The sequence below is a fragment of the Uloborus diversus genome, chromosome 7 (assembly GCF_026930045.1).
Source record: "Uloborus diversus isolate 005 chromosome 7, Udiv.v.3.1, whole genome shotgun sequence".
In the NCBI taxonomy this organism is placed as follows: Eukaryota; Metazoa; Arthropoda; class Arachnida; order Araneae; family Uloboridae; genus Uloborus; species Uloborus diversus.
In genome coordinates, this window is record NC_072737.1 from 72355845 (window position 1) to 72379076 (window position 23232).

At 34.0% G+C, this 23232-nt stretch overlaps 1 protein-coding gene across 1 annotated transcript in view; it reads left to right on the top strand.

Moving 5' to 3' along the window:
- LOC129225814 (2-Hydroxyacid oxidase 1-like) overlaps positions 1-23232 on the top strand; it is a 71895-nt gene that overhangs the window by 41988 nt on the left and 6675 nt on the right. The window contains exons 5-9 of the mRNA XM_054860325.1: positions 3696-3853; positions 9882-10137; positions 12779-13110; positions 13524-13615; positions 13698-13862. Coding sequence (XP_054716300.1) covers positions 3696-3853; positions 9882-10137; positions 12779-13110; positions 13524-13615; positions 13698-13862 — 1003 coding nt within the window. The remainder of the gene's footprint in view (positions 1-3695; positions 3854-9881; positions 10138-12778; positions 13111-13523; positions 13616-13697; positions 13863-23232) is intronic.

Here is a 23232-nt window from a genome sequence, read left to right on the forward strand (position 1 = left end):
TTGGCGGAAGAAAAAATAAAATTATGGCCACAAGACCAACAATGTTGAGCAATAGAGGAGCGTTTGAGATCCTGTTTTTTGACGTAGTTTTCATGTTCTTTTATCCGGAATTTGAGGGATCGTCGAGTCTGCCCAATGTAGGCTAATTTGCACTGGCAGGAAACACTATAAATGCCCCATTTGTCAAGGTTCTGAACAGGGTGTTTAAGCTGTGAAAATTTTAATTTATTAACAGGAGAAAAAGTGACGGAAAAATGAAACTTTTTTAAGATTTTGGCAATTTGAAGACTGATTTTAGGAAAAAAGGGTAAGACAACGGAACTCGAATAGTTCACAGGAGCAAGTGTTTGATTTTTGTTAGCTGAGCTACATAGCTTCTTATAAATGGTATCCATAAAATCGTCTCTCATTCCAATTATAATCGTCTCTCATTCCAATGTTTGCCTCGACTGTGTTTTAGTCGGGTTGAACCTCTCTTCGTTTTTATTTGCACTGATGATGGCATTTGTATTTTAGAGTGCCGAAACAGCTGTTTGCTGGTTTTTTAACCTTTTTTCATTTTGTATTTGTACTTTATATACGTTGTCATATTTTATTCACATCGTGGAAATAGCTGCTTAGAACTACGAACTACGTAGTTTGCATTAATCTTTGACGTTTAGTAATGCTTCTTGATTTCTCATTTATTTCTACGTGGGCCAGAATATCCACAAGACTTTGAAAATTAATTTAAAAAGAATAAAGCGAAAAATCTTACGTACGAACAAAAATCACAACACTTTTAGCATTTTCTTCGTTACCATGTGCGTTTGTTTTAGTTTTTAAGTCCGCCATTAGACAGTGACTTCAGTGCCCCCTATAGTTCGTTGGAGTTGCGAATGAATTAATGCACTTACCAAAATAAATAAAAACAATAAAATGTCAACTTAAAGAAATACTTTTCATTGTCAAAAAAAAAAAAAAAAAAACAAAAAATCGTCTGCGCATATCGTTATGTAGAAACATAAATGACTTCGAGTTTATTCGCCGAAAACTGAATACCTAAATAAAAACTTTAGAGTGAAATAAAAACAAATCATATCACTAATAATTATTTCACAGTGAAAACCATCGCTGCGGAGTTGGAGTCGGAGTCAATCTCATTTCTGGATAAAGGAGTCGGAGACGAATATCCAAGAATCGGAGTCAGTCATTTGTCCTCCGTGTATAAATTTTTGCCAAAGCTACGAAGTCAAAGCCGAAGTCGGGGAATCGGAGTCCGATTAATTGTCGGGCACGGGAGTCGGAGTCAGGTGCCTCTAAATTCTCGGAGTCGGAGTCTGGCGTCAAGAGCTATGTCCAACAAAATTTGTTTGAAATAAATCCGTCTTCAAGTACGGGATCTACATTGACTTTCAGTTTCCCCGTAGGCGCTAATGTTAAGTTTTTTTGAACTGTTCAAAATTGAACAAAAAATAGTTCAAATCAAAAAGTGAACTATGGGAATGAGGTGTCCTCGCCGAGATCTTTCGAACAAAAAAAAGTTTGTTCGAATCGGACTATTCATTCAAAAGTTATTAGGGGGGGGGGCGCAGACAGACAGACCGACAGACAGACCGACGGACATTTTTCCCCATCTCAATACCCTACTTTGCAGGGGTTTTCAAATTCCAAAAAAGAACTGAACCGTTCTAATTTTTGTTTTAGAACCTGAAAATGGAATAAAATGACTCTTCATACCCGAAATAATTTTCCAAATTTGATGTTTCCCAAACAAGTCCCATTCGAAAGCCTGAGAAAAATACCTCTGAAGTTGATTTATTTCCTTCAATTAACAAAAAAAAAAAAAAAAAAATAAGCTGTAAAATCACCAGGAAAAAAAGTTATAAGCATCTTTAAGCCAAATGGAACACCAATATCAAACTGGAAATTTATCGTTTGCCAACGAGCTCAATTAAATTAGCGTGAATAAAACCATTGAGAAGAAAGAGCGTTTGCATTTTTTCTCTTCTGTGAACAAATAAAATTCTTGCCTTTGCTTTGAATTAAATATTTTTCATTTTAATTATTTTTCGACAATTCCCCCCCCCCCCCCCCCCCCCCCCCCCGCCTTTTTTTTGTTTTGCACTGCCAGCATGAAAAAAAAAAAAAATCAAGAAATTTAGTTGCGTTTAATTTATTTGGGAGTTTAAGATTTGCCGTTAACGAAATTTTAGCATCATTTTTTTGACGGAAAAATATATAGTATCTTCGTTTTTTTTTTCTATTATTTAAAGCAAGTTATTGAACACGCGTCACTTGTCATTCCTTTAATTTTCGAGGTAGACCGTGCAAAGCCGGGCTACGCAGCTAGTAATAAATAAAACAAATAGATAGGTAAATAAACTAATCGAAACTTAATAGATTACTAACTTAATTTCTGTTGAAATGGATCAACTTAGGAAAAAAAATGTAAGACATCTGATTTTGATTTGGAGCGTCTAGATGCAAAAAACGAAAAAGAAATAATGAAGTTAATACTGATAATTATGGTATGGGAAGATTGAACGCCACAGATTTAGCGCCGTCCGTCGATTGGAGCGATATTTTTGGGTAAGGAGGCGTTTGAGCGTCATTAATGTTGATATTTGTTAACTATTTTTTTTTTCCAAAATATTGGATTCGTACGAGGATGAAGACAATGTCATGCAGTTATTTGCTATTCCAGTTCAAATAAGTAAGAAGAGTTCTAATAAGAGCGAAACTGCAGTCTCTTCATGTGATAACCGGGCGGTCTGGTATATTGCATGCAATTCTGCCTTAGTCCTGGCTTAAGGGAGGAATTTCATAGCTAAATATCCCAAACTTTGCCTTCAATTTATGAGTCAAACCGTACCATGCTGAGGACACTCGCTGGTGAGATAAATTTCCTTTATCTATCAGTTTGTTGGCACTCTCAGCTTCAATGAGATGACATCTGTCTCTAGCTTGTTTATTCAGTACTAGAGGTACCCTCACGGCTTGGCTCGTAGTAGAAAATTAAAAGGTCATTTGATTTGCCTGTATATTTACAAATATATGGCGATGAGTTTCTCGTCAATTTGCTATGCTTGCCCGTGTTACGGTTCCACGTTATGATAATTTGGTAATTTGCTTTTCCACGTTGTCATAATTTGCTCGGAACTTTTTTCTTAAAATTGGAATAGAAAAAGAACAAATCGAATTTTCGAAAAATCACTTTGAGGTGCACACCCCCATGCTACAAACTAACTCTGTGCCAAATTTCATGAAAATCGGCCAAACGGTATAGGCGCTTTACGCGTCACAGAGATCCTGATAAACATAGATCCAGACAGAGACTTTCATTTTTATTATTAGTAAAGATAAAGATTCCAGACTGTGTGTTAAGAGTTCTAATAAGAATGAAACTGCAGTCTCTGGATGTGAACCGGTCTGCCTAGTATATTACACGTAGTTCTGCCATAAGTCTGGTAACTTACTGCTAAGTAGTGAAGTTGTTGGCCAGTTTTTGTTTAAAAGAATGTTAGGTTAGTACGACGCTACAATTCTTAAAGGATTCAAAAGGAATCCTAAACGATATAGCATTACACAAAACAAAATGCGTGAAACTTTGATAGAGACACAGCTTCATGTTTAATCGCTCTGTGTTAATTAATTTGCGTTTAAAAAAACGTCTAAATTGATTCATTTACTTGTATTTTCCGTTCTTAATATAGGTTACGTTTAAGACCTAGAGTTCTGCGTGGTGTTGGTGTTCGAGATACTACAACTCAAATCTTAGGTGATGATGTTTCTTTCCCTCTTGGGATTGGTTCAGGGCCTACTAATGCACTGGAATTGGTGGATCCAGATGGTGAAATTGGAGTAGCAAGGGGTAATATTTCTTTCTTCACTTATTTCCTTTTTTTTTACATAGTGCCAAAAAGGTTTCTGTTTCAATAATTACGTATGGAAATATTAAAAACGAGTAGGAGGACCCGGGGTAAAATGGGTAGCCGGGGTAAAATGGGTATAGTTGCATTTTTCTTCATTTTATTCTACTGGACAACATTTCTTGAAAATAAAAAAATATGATGAAAATGTTTACATGTCAGGCAACATTTTGAGTTGAGGAAAAAAAATCTAGCAACTCATTTACCAGGCTTAGCAACAGTTTTAATTTTCAGAACACAAAACAATGCATTTATAGTGAGTGATAAACTTCTTTCTAAAAAAAATTACTCGAAGATTTTCGGAAGTTTTTTATTTGGATTTGATAGAAAAAGAATTTTTCTTACAGAAAACTCAAAAAATAAGTAAATTTTAATATTTACAAAAATTTTATAGCACTTTTAGTTGTACGGGGTAAAATGGGTATAGCCAACATTTTCGAGTTAAAGATGTTGAATGCATGAAGATTAAAAAACTTAAATTATCTTTGCAAGACAAATGTTAGATATTATTCATCTTTTAAACTAAAAGTATGTTTTTAAAAAGTTTTATAAATAATTACTCTGTATTTATTTGTTTTATTTTAATTACTTTGACTTACGGCAATTAGTACTTAAAGGTATTACATTTTTCGATTTTTATCGATATAGTTCATGATTACTGTACGTTAGTAATTTACTGTAAGTTTATTATGTATATGGTTCATTGCTACATATTAGAAAACATAGTAAGTATTGATAGCTAATACGCTGTCTTTTTAATTTCCTTTTAAAACTACCAACCTCCCATGCTCAGAACATAGTCTAAGTACAACCTCACATACAATCACAGCAGAATCCTTATGTCTCATAGCAAAGTTGTACTGAATAACTAAATCCTCCTGCTATACCTCTTGGTTCAAAGTCATTTTTTAGCACTGGTAAGGAAATGAAAAATTTACAAAAAAAAAAAAAAAAGTAAGAGTCCAAACAAAGGTGGGAGAAGTTTTAATTACAGAGCAGGTGACAGCAAGATTGTACACAAACAGGCAAGAGACAAACAAAAGCAGAAAAAATAAATAAATACACATAAATTAAATAAATTAAAAAGGCATTATTAATAATTGATAAAATAACTAATGAAGTAGGAGTGAAAATTAGTGGTTCTCCTAGTTGTTCATCCCAGCAATTGGCAACAGGGTCGTTGTTAAATTTGTGGAATTCAAAGGTTTAATCACTGAAATCTCAGCTGAAGGTGAATATACTGAGAAGTTTGCTACAAAATCATCTGCCAAACTATCCTATGTGTTCCCCACGAGAGGCAACATTGATGTTGTGCAGGTATCACAAAGTTGTAAAAATACTGCCTCTGCCAAAACGCGAGTCTTTGCCAATGCGTCTTTTGTTCATAAATTTGGTTCTGTAAACATTTTTTATGGTTGTATTGGATTAAAGTTTTTTTCCTCCAATGCAATTATACTCAATTAAAAAAAAAAATTCTCCATTAGTTAGTGTAGTTCAACTTTAAACAGCATATACCCATTTTATCCCGGTGTATACCCATTTTACCCCGAAGCACGGGGTAAAATGAGTATACACAGGGGTAAAATAGGTATACCCCTTTACACTGAATTTAAAGTAAAAAGTTAACACAAACAATGTCCAAATTAGATCTAAGATACACAATGTATAGAATATTGAACAAAAACACAATTATATTTCATGATATTTCTGCTATGGGTCACTGAAATCAAAAATGCTGTTTTTTATACCCATTTTACCCCGGGTGACCCTACTTTTAAAGCTACTTTGGATATTAATGTGACATTAGACAAGTAAAATAAGTAAAATAACTCAATGTTTTAAAAGTAAAAATTCTTATTTTAAAACATGAAGTTTCTTCCGCTTAAAAAACAATGAAACTTGTTACAAAGCCATAGGTTTAATATCTTTCATCTGTAAAATTAAGTAATGATCAGTTGCATCTCTTGAAACGGATAATAAAAAAGGATTTTATCTTGATTTAAAATCTTTACTAATATTATAAAGAGAGAGGGCGGATTTTTGTGTGTTTATATGTTCGAGGTAATCTCCGGAACCACTGCACCTATTTGAAAAATTTTATCTTGATTTAAAAGTAAAAGTAAAAATTTTATCTTGAAAAAAAGATTTTATCTTGATTTAAAATCTTTACTAATATTATAAAGAGAGAGGGCGGATTTTTGTGTGTTTATATGTTCGAGGTAATCTCCGGAACCACTGCACCTATTTGAAAAATTCTTTCACTATATGAAAAGTGCCTTCTTACTGAGTAACATAGGCTATAATTCGAAAAAATCCGATAAATGGTTCTTTTTTTATTCAAATTTAGGCCCAAATTTCACGAAAATTGCCTATTATTGGCTATTAAAAGGGAGAAAAATTACTTGCACATATTAATATTATATATCGTTAAAAAGGGTAGAATTTTCTGCGTTCTAAACAATTTATTTCAATGCTCTAACTTAATTACGGCGGGAGTAATTTGCGTTTTTAGCTCTAACTTTTTAGGCTTGGCTGAAATTTTAGCAATACTTTCTTCATTAAATCTATCAGTAAAAAATGAAGGAATTGACCCACAGTTTTCTTTTTGACAGCATTGGAAAAAGCGAGATTTTTTACTCCAGATCTCTCTCGACCTTTGGTCCAAAAAATTAGCTTCTGTCTTCAAAGGAAAAAAAGTTACAAGCGTTTTTAAATCAATTTCGAAATAAGTCATTTTGATTGCGGTTGTCAACCATTTTATTTTCACGTTTCCATGGTTACGCTTTTTGAATCCTTTGCAACTGATTTCTTAAACTTATTTTATTTCATGTTTCCATGGTTACGCTCTTAAAATCAATCTTTCGCATTTTAATTTCTTAAAAGTATTTTAATATCTGTCGTCATTGTTTGGAAGGGTAATTTTGCATGGTGTTTTTTTTCTTTTATTTAAGTTATTCTTTAAGTTATTAAATTATTCTTTTAATTAATTGTTTAATATATGTCACTTGACACAATTTTTGTTCTCAAGGTAGACCGGGCAAAGCCGTTCAACGCAGCTCTTAATATATAAAGATTTGAAAGCTACTGTTAATGTGGTTTTATACCTTTTTGTTTGTTTGGCGAAACATTTATTATTGCCTAAGAAAAAACATCCGCTTCACTCGTAAAAGGGCTGAGTTCCGGTAGCGTGGTCGCTTGGCACATTAGGCGCTGAGCAGGGTTTAGTCTAGGAATATTGTTTTAAGGCAACCGTTAATGTAATTCATTGTTTTGGCGATTTGTTTTGAAAGGAAAGAAACTTTTGATTTATTTTTATCCGAGCGAAATGTACGACATTTTCTTCTTTTTTTCTGACGATGATTTTTAAATGTTAAACGGGATTTTTTTTTTCGTTAGACGGATGGATTATGATAGCGTTGTTGCTGGGCAAGTTTGGCGATAAACAATAGAGCTGCGAAATTATTTTTACATTTGAAAGATATTAATTGATGTCTTTTTTGTTTATTTGGCGAAATAGTTAAAATTGCAGTAAAAACCGCTTCACTCGCTAAATCGAATTTTAAAGCAACTGTTAATCTAATTTAATGATTTGACGAAAAGTTTTAAACTCCTAAGAAACTTTTTTTTTTTTGAAGAGGTGTGTTCGCATTTTATACAAAGAAAACCGATCATTTTCACATCAGAGGGGGAGGGGGCATCAATTTTTTTTATTCAACGGACTTTCATTAAGTTTTTTGCACGGGCATTGCTGTGCGGGTACTGCTAGTTTTTAATAAAGAAAACAAGTGTTGATATCTTTTCCTCAAAAACCTAGTAGACAAGAAAAATAATGAATTTTTCAGTTACCAAATCATTCATAATTAAAAACAATACCCGGTGAAAAAGCTGTTTAATCATTTAAAAATTTTTGAAATGCGTTATTTAAAAATGTATTAATTAATTCTGGAATACTGACAGTTTTTCTTTTAAAAACCAACGCATTTTTCCAAAAAACAATTTTTGTTGGATTGAATTTAGTTATGTTTAGATTATTACTGAATAAGTTAACCAATACAAAAGAATACGCAAGTTTTAAAATACGTTTCGATATAACTTCAATTAGTTTCGCTATGAGGCTATTATTTTTCACTCCATGAAACTTCAACTACTGGAAATACTGGAACAGTGATCTTTTAACTGAACATCAACACATAAAGCAGTGAGAAGCAAAGAGATTAAGTGCCAAAACTAAAAATTTTAGCAAAACATCTAACCTGTTTCGCGGTGATACCAGAAGCCACAGTAGGTGCTATTGTACATCATGATTTAGAAAGAATTTCCAAAGAAAGCCTAGCTCAGGCCTGAACTTTGAACACGTTTTTACTCAAAATTTCAAAAAGTCCACTTATCCCTTTGCTTCTCACTCCCCTTATGTAAAACTGATTTGCGCCCGGGTAGTTCATTTCATTTTCACATTTCCCTAGCACAGTCCTGGGCAAAAATCACGATAAATATCCCCATATATTTTACGCGTACTCATAAGTCCAACTGAATACAATCTGATGGAATCCTTCAAAGCTTCTTTAACAATAGCTTTAGGTGGTCAAATATCCAAAAAAAAAAAAAAAGGGGGGGGGATGGGAATTTAAGCACCTTCTTTCTGAGTCGTTCAGGACCGCGACGTCTATTTGTACATTGTCAAGCTGCCCTTTAAAATCCCTTCAAACAAAACCTGATGTCTAGAAAACGAAGGAGAAAATAAGGGTGAAAAAAACAAAAAACATGTAGTTTTGCAAATTGGCACACACGTACAGGAAGGGCTCCTGTTGAACATACTAATAGTCCCCGTGGGGCGGTGAGTAAACAATTAATTCATTAAGTAAAATTTTGTTCGCAAGTAAACAGTTTTTAAGATATAAGACAAAAACTGAAAAAACACAACTATAAAATCCTAGGTGGCGCTGCGAGCTCCCCCTACCAACGGGGACTTTTGGTAAGCTCATCAGGAGCCTTTACTGTACGTGTGTGCCAATTTGCAAAACTGCATGTACTTTTGTTCTTTCAAACCGTTCATTGACTGGACTAATTTAGCTTAGAAAATTTTCTTTTTATTACATCTAAGGTGATAATTAAATCGTAATGCGCATTAAAATAAGCACTTTGTTTCACTACGTATCCGAGCAGAGAAATTCTTGCTTTGTTAAAACGAATCTAAACATGTCTCAAGATGTTAGGTCAAACCGTATGATTGTAATTACGCTATTACGACGGCATTGTAATCAGTCGTTAGTCTCTTATGTCTAAGATGGGGGCTTCAAACCCGACTCCAACCGGTGGAATTTCAAGATGCTGAAATTCGTCAACTTCCGTGTCACATTATTAGGAGCATAATAAGGATCCCTTGAGTTTGGTATACTAGAGTACTTGGTTTGAATACTGTCTGATAAAAAAAAACAATCCGAGTTCAGTTTTGCATCAATTTTTAAAAAGTAGCTTTTATTACTTTAATGTCAACAAAACTTTATTTCTAATGCAGCACGTACAAGAAGTTTTCATTTATTTTCACCACAACATTAAGTCTCTCATTGGGCATTTCCACGACGGCATAGGTTCGAATTGGCGCGGGCTAAAGTCGTTCCATAGAACGTGTTATTGGTAACTGAAGGAAAAAGTCACACGCAATCAAGTAGTTAGATCAGTAAAGGATAAGGTGAATCTGGCATGAAACTAAGAAAAGGAAGGGATTGATCACCTATCCCGCATATCATGCAACACAGGTCAACTCCAGAGTTTCAATTTGAAAAGTAGGGGGTTTAGAGTTAAAGGTAGAAACATAAAATACGGTAGCTGATAATGCAGTTGTTAAAAAACGAAATTTTTTTCACAATATTTTGCCTTTCGAAATAAATGTTCTTATTTGAAGATGTAATTTGGAAAGCATTTATGTGCGAAATTTAAGTTATAAAATTTAGGTTAATTTTGTCATTCCAGCGGCGGAGTGCGAGGGTGTTCCATACATCGTCAACGCCTTCTCGAGCACAGATATCCAAGAGATAGCACTGAGAGCTCCTCAAGCCAACTTGTGGCAGGAGACCTACATGTTTTTTGACAAAAGCATCACACAAAGCATTGTAGAAAGAGCAGAAGCAGCAGGCTGCAGAGCCATTGTCGTCAGTGTAGGCAGCCCGGTTGCGTGCAATCATGTATTGTCTCTTCATAACCATTTAGTCGTACCTGAATACATTCGGTAAGTTTGAAAATATAGGTGTTATCCACTGAAGAGCCAAAACATTACGGCCAATTTCATTTCTTTCCATGAACTTGTATGGTACGTGGTTCAAAGGGAACGGTATTTAACTACTGCTGAACAAGGTGAGGAAGCAGTCTCGCACTTACTTTTGCACGAGTTGAGAAAGGCAATTGATTTAAGCGAAACTGATAGAGAACAGATTTGCAATAGCTTGTTACTAGAAATGAGTATTATATCTCTGAAACTGCACAAGGAGTATATTGTTCACGGTCGTCGTTTCTAGCATTTATGAAGAATGGAAAAATGACGGTGAAATGTTTGAAAGAATCTATGATATTGGTGTTTAAGTGTCATCAAAGAAAAGGGAAGCTGAGTGGCGCAATTGGCAACCTAACACAGTGAGGGACCACGTGCGAAACTTTTGGATCTCACAGTTTAGTGGACATTGTTAGGTTAGTAATTGCTCAGCAGATTTCCCAGGGGTGTGCTATTGTTGATCAAACGTCATTATCAACTACACCTACAATCGGTCCAAGAACATTGAAACGTTATGAACTCTTTTAAAACATGCAAAGATACATTGAGCTATTCAATCATTGAGCTAAGCTATATTTTACTTTCTTGGCTTATGATATAAATCATGCTGGTACGGGGGGAAAAGCTGCCAGATTGATGCCGCTATTAAATTCAAACGAGTTGATGTGTGCATCACAGGACTTCCTTTTATTCCCATTTAATGTGATTTTTTCATTATTGGCAGTTTTAATGTGATTCAATAGTTTACTCTCTAAATATCACCAACAGTGGCCAAATTAAAACCAGGTTTTTTTTTTAAATCGCCAAATTTATCGCCAAGTTGGCGACAAAACTTGGTGACCAAAAGACTCGCGATATATCGCCAAGTGTTCGATAAATTGTAACACCATTTGAGTTTACATCGAAATTAACAATGATTTCCCCCCAAAAGGGGGCAAAAGACCCACTTAAAAACACCCGAATGAAACCAAAAGAGAAGGTGCACAACTAATCCCCACTAGGAGTCTACGTATAAAATTTCAACTTTCTAGGACATACCGTTCTTGAGTTATGCGACATACATACGCACATACGCATATCCACACATACATTCATACATACAGGTGTCACGAGAAAACTCGTAACTAACACGGAAATCGTCAAAATGGATATTTCGCATGTCTATACGTTCTTAGGCACTTATCCAAGTGGAGTCGAGTCAAAAAAAAAAACTCAACATTCATTCGGGAGTGAGCAAAATGGAAATCAAGGTCGATTTTCGAGTGAACATTTTTTCGCGAATACTATTCTTCCTCTTTTGTAAAAGGAAGTAAAAAACAATGAAGCGTTCGGGGGACAAAACATTGTTGTCTTTTTTAAATAGAAAATTATAAGCTTAAAACCGAAGGAAACATATTTGGAGTTCTTGTTTCAGACCCTGAGGCTTCGACGTTTTCATTCGCCTCTGATTTTTCTACAATTGAAAAGAATCGGCGAGTATTCCATCAATAGTCCGAATTAAATTTGTAAAATATGTAATCCCAAAGATGATTTTCGCCGCATTTATTATTAAGTAAAGTTTTATTGTATTTTTCTGCATGCAAGATGGATGTGTCAAGCATATCAGTGGCGTCGCTGCGGGGGCAGGGGTGATCCGCCCCGGATGTCACCGGTCTGGGGGGGGGGGGTGACACCTAAAGTGAAGATGTAAATTATTGAAAAATATGAAGCTGAAATGCATTTTTAAGACTACAAACTGAAATATTTTTCGCGGGGTTAAATACCCGGACCCTCCATTTTTGTTTGTGTTTATACATTAGCACACAAAAATATCGTTAAAACACAAATGTAGTTGTTTCTGAAAATTGCATAAATTTCATGTTTACGTTTTTTTTTAATTTTCATTTTGCGTTTAAGGGGGGGGAGTTACACCACAAATTACCACCCCGGGTGTCCCCCATGCTAGGTACACTACTGCGAGTATCACGTAAATTTATAATCAACGATGGATGTGTCCTGTGTCGCGTATTATGCTAATATTCAATCAATATCTAAATTTATCGTGTTCATAAAACATTTAATTTTTTAAAGATTTTCCTAGTATTTATTTATTGCATTGTGTTGGTTGGTGTGAATTCTGGTCTAAACAGATTAGAATACACTTTAACTAGGTCATTTTAATGTATCGAATTATTATCAATCAATTTTAATCAATAATAATTTAAGTAATTAATTTATAACAGTTGAAATTAATTAAGTTTGCGACCAACTAAAGGCCGATTTTGTGCATTTGATGACACCTAAAGAAACCAAAGTTCAAGAAAATTGTTTTACGTAAGATTACATTCTTCAGCATGACGGCCCCCTCCCCTAAAATGAAATCCTGTATCCGCCCCTGATTAGGGGATCATATAAAATTTAGGTTTCGTTGTTTTTATTTTATTATTATTATTATTATTATTATTATTATTATTTTGCTTTAATTTTTTCGTACTTTACCTCCTGCATTTTAACTCTGTCTGCAAATCGCAAGAATGCATCTACGATAAACATATTTTAATAATTCACACATATCAGAGATAAAAATCTTAACTATTGCATGATTTTGTTACGTTTTTTCTAGACTTCCAAACATCGAAAATGACGAATCAAACGAAGGTTTCGAACATTTAAACAACTTGGAAGAACAATATCTTGATGATGATTTTGGAGGAAACACAAGAAATAATTACCGACGACACCGAGGGCTGCCGAGAATTGAGCTTGTGAAAGGGAAAGGTTACTTCAAAACAGTCAAGGTGGATCAGAAATATGAGAAGTATGAGCGGTGCATTGGTTCGTTTCTTGCCCCGAGGTACTACAACTATCTGATAAATCCCGCAGCAACTTGGGATGACCTGCGCTGGATCATTACTCTGACTGATCTGCCAGTCGTAGCTCGAGCGATACAGACTGGTATGTTAAACTGTCATGCTATTTAAATGTTTTATTGTTAGCACTGCTGAGCAATCAGTTATGCAAGCAATGAAATGAAATGTAAATTTGCAGACTTTATGGTCGGATCAGGCACTATTTATAAGAATAATTTCTAATAACTATTAATGTTGATAACAAACTACTTGTTGATAACGATTTATTATCAAGTTTTAGATAGTTAGGCTTTCTGATGACAATACGATCAAGATCTAGCTAGTTTGCATGATCCTACATAGAAAAATAGAGTTGAACTTACTGGCCCTTATTTGACGTACCCATCTTTATATATTGATTAAGCTTCTGTTAGAGTTTTTCAACAAATAATAAAACTCGGTACTAAAACTTAAGCATCTATAACTACGCTTTTTAAGGGTTATTTTCATATATTTTAGGTTGCGACGCCATCAGAGCTGTTGAAAACGGTGTAAGTGCGATTCTTGTTAGCAACAATAATGGCGGAACAGTGGACACTGCTCCAGCTTCGGTTAGTATATATTATAGTTATTATCTTTATTAGTGTATTTTCTACACATTGAGTAACACCACTCTTTTAAAATTATCTTTAGATCGAAGCTCTTGCCGAAGTTTTGGAAGCTGTGGACGTGTACCAAAACATCGAGGTGTACATGGAGGGAGGAGTGCGATGGGGAACTGACATTTTCAAGGCTTTAGCAATGGGAGCCGATGCAGTTTTTGTAAGCAGACCTATCGTTTGGGGCCTGTCGCATAGCGTAAGTATTTTCCTGCGCTTTCAACACACATCCATCTATATTTTGATCATTTTCATCTCATTCTTTTGAATGCCTCCAGTTTCTTTTTAAATACTAACGTTTTGAAGACGAAGAACTTTGAGTCTACATATGATTTGCCTACAACAGAGTTAAAAAAAAAAAAAAAAAAAAAAAAACTTAATACTCATGGCAGTGCATATTGTTCGATTTAAGTTACGGTAACCTGATTTTATCTATACTACACCCTTCTCTTCGCAACGGAAGAGAAATGATTTTTAATTTCATAGCAAAGTTAACCATTTAAATTTTCATTCTTAGTATATTTACGGGGCATGAATAGCTATGAATAATAGGGTGGGTCAATTTTGACTTTTTTTTTGAAATCGAAAACGCCTATGGTGGGAAAAGTTGTGTATTGACATCAAATGCTCGCATAAAAAATTTTTTGGAACTCAAAATATGTTTAGATCTCCAACTAGCTCCTTAAAGTTCGGCCAAATATGTAAAAATTAACATTTAAAAAAAAAATATTATGTATAATATTTTTAATCGCCTATGGTGTTAAAAGTTGTGTATTAACATCTAATATTCATTAAAAAAGAACTTTGGTAATTAAAATATATTTACACCTTTTGCCAGGTCTCTGAAGTTTCGCTAAATATGTAAAAAATGACTTTCTTTAAAACTTTTTTTTCATTTCTTATGTGTTTTTTTTAATCACCTGTGGTGAACACAGTAATTAATAAGACCCTTTGTTTGTGACAAAAATAATTATCATATCATATTATATGCACCACCCCTGCCGGGAATCTGAAATTGCGCGTTTTGCCTTTTTTCTTTGCTCCTTCTGCTTAGTTTTAACTGTCAAAAAGACAGATGGTGTGATTCCTCCGATTGTTTCTTCTTCTCTGTGATATAATGAAACTATTTGAATCACCCAAGCCCAGTCTGACAAATTGGCCAGTTCTTGGCACTTATCAAGCATATATGAACCAAATAGAAATCGTAACGAAAAACTCTGAGCAGAAGAATTGGTACAGCGAATGAAGTGTTATCAAGCATATTAGACTATTTAAAAAAAACCCAAGTATCTACTGTGGATTTTATTGCAGTAGGTTCAGATGGAACAGCAGTCAATGGTGGTGTGAAAGGTGGTGTAATAAGACTGTTTGAGCTGCATTTAAAAAGGCCAATGCAGTGACTCGTATGTCAATTGCACGCCAAGCTACCTTTTCGCTATCTGGATGGAAGCACTACAGGTCCTTTCACATATAATGGTCTCATAGGGAAGCTCTTTGGCACATGTAAGCATGCCACTTTTAAAAAATCGCTTTTGATTTGTCAACAGTTGATATAGACAGTCTTGGCACTGACCAAAAATACTTGTATCAAATATGTCAAGCAATATGTTCAGGAAATTGTTTAACATCACTGTCCACCAAATCACCAGGAAAGCTATCTCATGCTAGGTGACTTACAACAGCAAACAGAGTACTTCCTTTGTATGTTGGTACAAAAGGGTCATCGCTGGAAATAGGAACTATTGTAGAATACATTATAAAAGTGTATGCAAAAGTTTGGTTTTTGATTAAAACTGAGCCTTCATGCACAGCCGGTGCACAGCATCTTTGGGAAGTTATCCACTACTCAAGATATCTTAGCTATGATCTGAATTTAGTAGTTGACCTTGTTATTTAAAGAAATGTTTTTTTTTTTTGGTCATCCAGAAAACCTGCTGATAACCATGATCAACGGCATGCGATCCTCAGTAAGGAAATTAGGCTTCAGAACAATCCTGAAGGCCCGAACTCTTACTGATGAAACTATTCGTGGTTTTGTCATTCCACCTCTAAATTTTCAAGCAAAAGACTATACAGAATCGATAAATTGGCAATATTGTGTCCTTACATACCCTCCACTCACCAAACATATATCCAATGCGGAACTTGAGAAAGTAGCTGAACGGGGGTTATCGAAAGTGAGTTGTGGAATTTACCATGTCATACACAAGCGATAGAAAGAGCAGTTAGGTTGGTGACAGAAGCATCTTTATCTGTTCGTGGAGCAACGCGCCATGATGATTTTATACGTACAGCATTGACTTCCCGAAAATTAATGCCAAAATTTGAGAACAAAGCAATGTATAATGTGTAAAACTTCTTTATTACAAAAAAAAAAAAAAAAAAAAAAAACTCCGAGGTGAATTCTTAGTCATTTTCCCCTAATGCTTCGGAAAAATGAGCAAAGAGCTGCTGTAAATCTGCAACGACAGACTTCTGGTATTTTAATCTTTTATACCTATGTTTTAATCCTAAAGAATTCTATAGTGTTATTATAGAAAAATAAAGAATAAAAAATGCTTAAAATAAAAAAAATGTGTTGGATAATACTTTTGTTTTAAAACGTCAAGATTTTAAAAAGTATGAAAATATTCCAAATTCCACCGTTTGAGCGGAGCTTGAATATTATTATTATTATTACTTATGAATGAAGAATCTTACTAGGAAATCATTTTCACAACGGGTGATTAAAAAAAATCAAACATGAGAAATTTAATAAATAACAAATAAATGTCAAATTTTCCATATTTGGAGAAATTTCAAGGGACTGGTGAGGGATCTAAATATATTTTGATTACCAAAAAAAATTTATATGAGCATTAGATGTCAATACAAAACTTTTCCCACCACAGTCGATTAAAAATATTATACATAAGATTTTTTTAAAAAAAAATTTAAAAATGTCAATTTTTACATGTTTGTGCAAACCTTAAGGGGCTGGCGGGGGATCTAAATATATTTTGATTCCCAAAAAAATTTTTAGGCGATTATTTGATGCCAATACACAACTTTTCCCACCACAGGCGTTTTCGATTTTAAAAAAAAGTCAAAATCAACCCACCCTAATGAATAAGGACTTGTACAGTTAGGAGAGTTACCTCAGAGAAAGTTACTTTCACGCAATTCGTAGACGGTTAGACAACACATACCCTTTCAGACTGCTTCATTTCTCGCCTCTAGAAGATGTGCCCACAACATAAGGATCCAAGCACAGAGTAAAGACACTAGAGTGCTCCTGCCATTGTTCGCAGGGTGCAAAACAGGGCTTATAATTCTTGAATTTTACGCACTGATCATGTAATTGCACATAATTTTGAGTATCAGCCATACTTTCCTTTCAAAAGTAACGAATAGACAAAAATTTGCAGCATTCTATTTAACCAATATGACATACATGAGAATATTTTAACACCTTAGCTGTCAAAGCATTAGAAATTACAATACAATTACATGAAGTATTAGGATTCAAGTATATGAGTAGTCCAGTAATAGGAGCTATGTAAAAAATTTGAGTCTTTGAAGCATTTACAAGGGATTTCGTCTTCAATAATTCAACTTTTTACTGAATTTCAGCAACCTTATTTTATTGAACTCAAAAGGGATTTTTAGAAATTTCTATAGGAGGTTCAGAATGAATCATGCATGTTTCTTCTCCAAAACCATCAGATATGTCAGTAATTTTTTAGGACATGCATTGATAGCTGAAACTTTATTGTCTGTGCCAGGACAACTCGATAAATAATTAGGCAAAATATTATCTTTCTCGCAAATATGTTCTGGTTAAAATTTGAAAATAATTTTTGTCATAATAAGTTCTGTATTTCAGTAATTTTGGTAACTACCGAGTAATTACATTAGCAGGATTAGATATTTATAAAAAATAATGAAGACACTTTGATTCAGTGAGAAAAATAATAGGATTGTCCCGCACTTTCTTATATATAACCTATAGCTCTAACTCGTTAGTAGAGTAATTTTCCTCAGAAGCTGATAATCCCTTACTGTAATATGACACAGGAGATAATTAACCATCTTTTTCTTGTAGAAGGAATGACTAAGTACTGTACCTGAAGCATCAGTGTTTGAACAGAGAATCACATAGATGTAAACTAACAAGCGGGTTTGAAAAGAAACCTTGTTGACGTTTTTTAAAGCATCTTGATGTTCGGAAGTCCCAGTAAAATTTGACTTTTCATGTGTCAGTCTACCCTATATATTAAATGTCTATGAAACATACATAAACCAAGAAACGTTTTCACATGTTTTGCAGTTGTTGGCAGTGCAAATGAAGTTAACTTAGAGATTTTGGAAGATACATACTGAATTGTTTAATGAGCAGTGTAAAAACCCTTGATTGTCTAGCTATTAAAAAATACTTATCTCGATATAGTGTTATGTTTTTTAACTAGAAGTACCACCATGGCGACGATCGTGCTAAGAATTTAAAAGAAGTCTGTTGAATAAAAAAAAAATCCGCCCCCCCCCCCCCCCCTTCTGATGTGAAATCATTTTTTTTCCAACTAAAATGCTTAAGCAGCTTTTCAAAAAACCAATAAAATTCTCTTTGGAATTCAAAAATGTTCGCCAAAACACATAAAAGATTAACAGTAGCTTAAAAACTCAAAATAATTCTTTAACTGTGTGGTTCATCGCTTAACAGTCCAAGCAACCATGCTACCGTAACCCAACCCTTCAGCGATTGAGGTTTTTTTTCTGCAATTTGAAATGTTTCATCAAATAAACAGTACTATGATAAGAACGTTATAAAGATCAATCACAATTGAATAATGCGACAAATCAAATTATTTACGAAGATAATAACTACCATCAACTATAAGAACAAAAACATGTTGAAGAAATAAGGAAAACAAAACTCGTTAGAACAATCCTACAAAATCAAATTATGCGCCTGAATATAGAAAAAAAAACGCATTCAAAAATCAATTCACTAACCACAACGGTCCCACAATAACGTAGCCAACCGCATGTCTGAGCCGCGTGGCATGGACCTCGCAGCTATCGACACTGTCGGCCAGCACCCTCTCGATGAGTTAACTAACCCCGCCATCTATTAGGAAATCATAGACCTAAACAATTAGTTAAACATTTAGTTTGCAATTACAAATATTTCGGTCAATCTGATTTTAAAACAAATAGCCTCTCGTCTTCCTCAATAAATGTACTATTAAACACAAAAAGAATGTTTCATTTCGAACCAGTAGTTCTTGAAATTAGCGCGTTTAAACAAGCAAACAAACAAACAAGCGCTTTAGCTTTATATTGTAAGTATATTTGAGAGTTTCGAACAAAGCAGTCCTGAAAGTTCTGTCCCAAAATTAAAAAATCATTCAAATAATTTCTGATACCAAAGATTTGCTCGGAATTAAGTTCAGCAATAAAAATGCCAGTCAGAGCTTGGAAAGCAGAAGACGACCTTTTACACCTTTATTCAAATCTGTTTGTTTACAAAAAAAAAAAAAAAAAAGCCTATAGAAGTAACGAAAGTAGTCATATTTTCAAATTCATCAGGTAACTGAATTTGCCAATAAGAACTCTTCAAATCCAGATTGCAAAAATGTTTTTACTCAGAAATATCATTGAGTATAGTCAGATTTTTGGAAAGAGGGTAGCTAGTACCAATGACAGAATTAACGAGCTGATGTGCGCATCACATGACTTATTCTACTCCAATTTTAATGTCATTTTCCCATTATTTGCAATTTTAATGTGATTCAATAGTTTACTCTCTAAATATCACCACCAGTGGCCAAACTGAAACCAGATTTTAGAAAAAAATCCACCATATTTGTTTCCGAGTTGACGACAAGACTTGGCGACCAAAAGACTGGCGAGTATTGCCAAGTGTCCGCCAAATTACAACACCACTTCAGTATACATCGAAATTAACAATGATTTCCCCCCAAAAAGAGACAAAAGACCCCTTTAGAAATACCTGAATGCAACCAAAAGGGGAGGTGCACAACTGGACCCCAAAAGGTGTCTACGTATCAAATTTCAACTTTATAGGACATACCGTTCTTGAGTTATACGACATACATACGCACATACGTACATACGGACGTCACGAGAAAAGTCGTTGTAATTAACTCGGGGAATGTCAAAATGGATACTTCGAGGTTTTATACGTTCTTAAGGTTTTATACGTTTAGGTACTTAACCGCGTGCGGTCGGGTTGAAAAAAAAAACTCAGCATTAATTCGGGGGTGAGCAAAATGGAAATTAAGGCCGAATTTTGAGTGAAAATTTTTTCGCGAATACAATACTTCCTTTTTTGTAAAAGGAAGTAAAAAGTATCAGAACCGTTCTATACTTTGACTCGGTGTGAGGGTCAGAAGCCTTTTTTTTTTCACAAGAATTAGGCGGAACAGTAGTTGCAGTATACATATAAACCTTAGCAGGGTTTTGTTTTCAAAGAACATGATTTTATTTTACGTTAAAATGGGCTATAAAATTTTAAATAATTTTTGTTTTAATGCTATGCTTTTCAAAATGAATGTTCAAAAAATCTTCATAAGAAATTAAGATCTCGATAAACTAAAACGTTTGGGAGTTTTTGGAAACATATTTTGAGGAAACAATATAACTGTTAGGAAACAACGAAGTATCTGGAAATAAACATTATGAAAAAAAAAAAAAAAAAAACAAGGGAGAAATCGGGTAGAAATTTTATGATAAGGAAAATGAAACTGTTTTGACATTTTTCTCAAAATGAAAATATTTCACCAACACAACTTTAAAACAAACACTTCATCACTAAAATAAAAGTCACTGCATTTCCATTTTCATGAATTGAAAATTTTGATGAGAAATCTGGAAAGAGCGCAATTAATGAAAAAATAGCGGCGCCATCTATCGTGCATGTACGAAATGAAGCGCTTCATGGCCCTTAGAAGACTTGGTTTAAGAACTTTGCCATTAATCATTTTTTAATTTTTTTTAAGGGCCAGCCAAAGATAATCAAAGATATTATTTGTAATAATAGAAACTTTTACAGTTTCATTTCATATAATCGGGTATTTTAGATTTGCTATTGATGTTATTTTAGAACGGCTGTATACTTCTGTGCATTTTAAGGGCCTGACGTCTTTATTCTAATGCGGACTTCATAATAAATTTTTTGAAGTTATTCTTCTAATTGTAAAGGGATTTAAAAAAGAGAATATCGATGTAGTTGTTTTTTTTCTGAACCTCAGAGGGGGCTTAGGAACTATTTTCCTTCACATAGATATTTTAGATTGACTGTAGACGTTATTTGAAAACTTGAACTGTAACCCTCATTCTATAGGGGATTTTCGGAAGCTGATGACTTTATTTTATCGGGGAATTTTAGGGAATGTTTATCTCTTTCTTGCGGAAAATTTTTGGACTATTGTCCCAACGTTTTGGGACTACTGTCATCATTCTAATAGGAGTTTTAAGATATTGTTTCTCTTACCCTGATAATAAATCTTAAGGACCGTTGCCCTCTCTCACATAAGGGTTCTTGGTGACTATTGTCAAGATTACACTGGGAATTTTTGTGTAATGCTCTCCTACATTTACAATGATGATTTATAGGGTATGTTGACGCTATTTTGGGGATCCTTTCCTTTATTCTAATAACGCTCTTTTAGCTATAGTTATCTTCATTCATTTGGGTATTGGTATTTTTAGGAGAGTGGTAACTTTATTTACGATGTTTTCTTATTCGATTGGGAATTTTGAGGGTCTTGATTTGTGAACGTGCGTCATTTAAAGCAACTTTTTTTTTCGTGCTACACCGTGCAAAGTCAGGAGACGTAGTTAGAAAATAGCAAAATATCATCTTAAAAATTTTTTCTTCAGAAATGAAATCGTCTGCACAGCTTTTCCTTTGTGTTAAAAAAACACTCTAAATTATCTTTTATTTCCCGTTTTCAAAAATAAAATAAATAAATTAAAATTTTAGAATTAAAATGAAAAAAAAACTATCGCAGCATTATTTTACAATCAAAAACAGTCGGAGTTATACCAATTTTGGGAAAAGGAGTCGGTTTTGGAGTCGGAAGTTGAAGGTTTAAAAATTCCAAGGGTTAGAAAAATTCGCTCCGATTTCTGCTAAGGCTGCGGTGTCCGAATCGGAGTCGTATAGTCAAACCCTAAAATCGAAGGCCCTAAAATTCTAAGGGTCAAGCCTGCGGATTGACCCCTAAGAGTTGGATTAACCCTGTTAAGGGTTAAATCCAACTCCGCAGCCATGGGGAAATTATTTGTGCTTTGAATTCATTTTATTTTTGTTCCGTCAAATTTATTTCTGATTTGCGTCAATGTTAAGTGGATGAGAGATGGTACTTCGATTTTTATAAATAAATTTTCAACAAATAATTGAAAAAAAAAATTGGAACACATTTAGAATCTTCACTCTTTTTTCCATATAATATTACCTGATAATTTCTATATAATATAATTAAAAAACTATTTTATAGATTTTCTTCATCAATAGATTTTCCAACAAAGTTTTCCTTTTTGAGGCAAATTCGGGATATATGTTGCCGAAACGCTAAATTTTGAACTGTTCAAAACTAAACGAAAAATAAATCAAACAAGGAGAGAGAGAGAGAGAGAGAGAGAGATAGAGAGAAATGAGAAGGGGGAGGTGTTCTCACCGAGATATTTCTAATAAAAACAAAGTATGTTCAAATCGGACGGTTCATTCAAAAGTTAGGGACGGAGACAGACAGATCGACCGCCGCACATTTTCCTCTTCTCAAAATCTTACTTTCCAATTTTTCTATAATTATTTAATTATTTTACTTTTTTACTTTTTTTGCGATATTTTAAAGATACATTGAGCCTTTTTTCATGTTTTTTTTTTCGTCTTTCTTTTGCTTTTACGGATAAGCGTAAAAGCTATCTTGCGCGCGTCCTTCGATGTTGATCGCGTGTTGAGCCTTTTCACTTTCGTCATGCTTGACCTTCCAGGTCCCCATATCTCACCCCGTATGATTATTGGCTCTGTGGATGCCTCAAATCAGCAGTCTTCCGCGATTGACCGACATCAATTGGAATGCTAAAAGATAAATATCCAACGCCAACGATTCAACACATTTTTTTCGTGTTTTAAATAAAATCCCTGTCATTTCAAGCAAGTGTATCAATCTCTACTTATCTACTTACATAAGTAACTCACATTTGCTACCTACGTACATTAGTAGTACACATATGCTCTACTCACTCTGGATTGTTATTTTTTAAAGTGTATTCTCATTTCCTGATTATCTGGAATATGCCTTTACCAGGGCTTTTTTTTAGCATTCGTTGTTCATAATAAAAGTGATTTTTTTCCGCTTACCGTAATACAAGAGTTTAGATACTTTTTTTAATGACTTTGTTTACGTTTTAATTGAACTTTAAATGTTTTAAACTAATTTGAAATATTTATTTTTCTGATTAAAAAAAATGCTTTTGAAGCATTTAAAGTTGATTTGGCGCATTATTTTTTGAAGTGGGGGTTAGGAGAGGGGATGATTTTACATGTAATTTCATAGTTT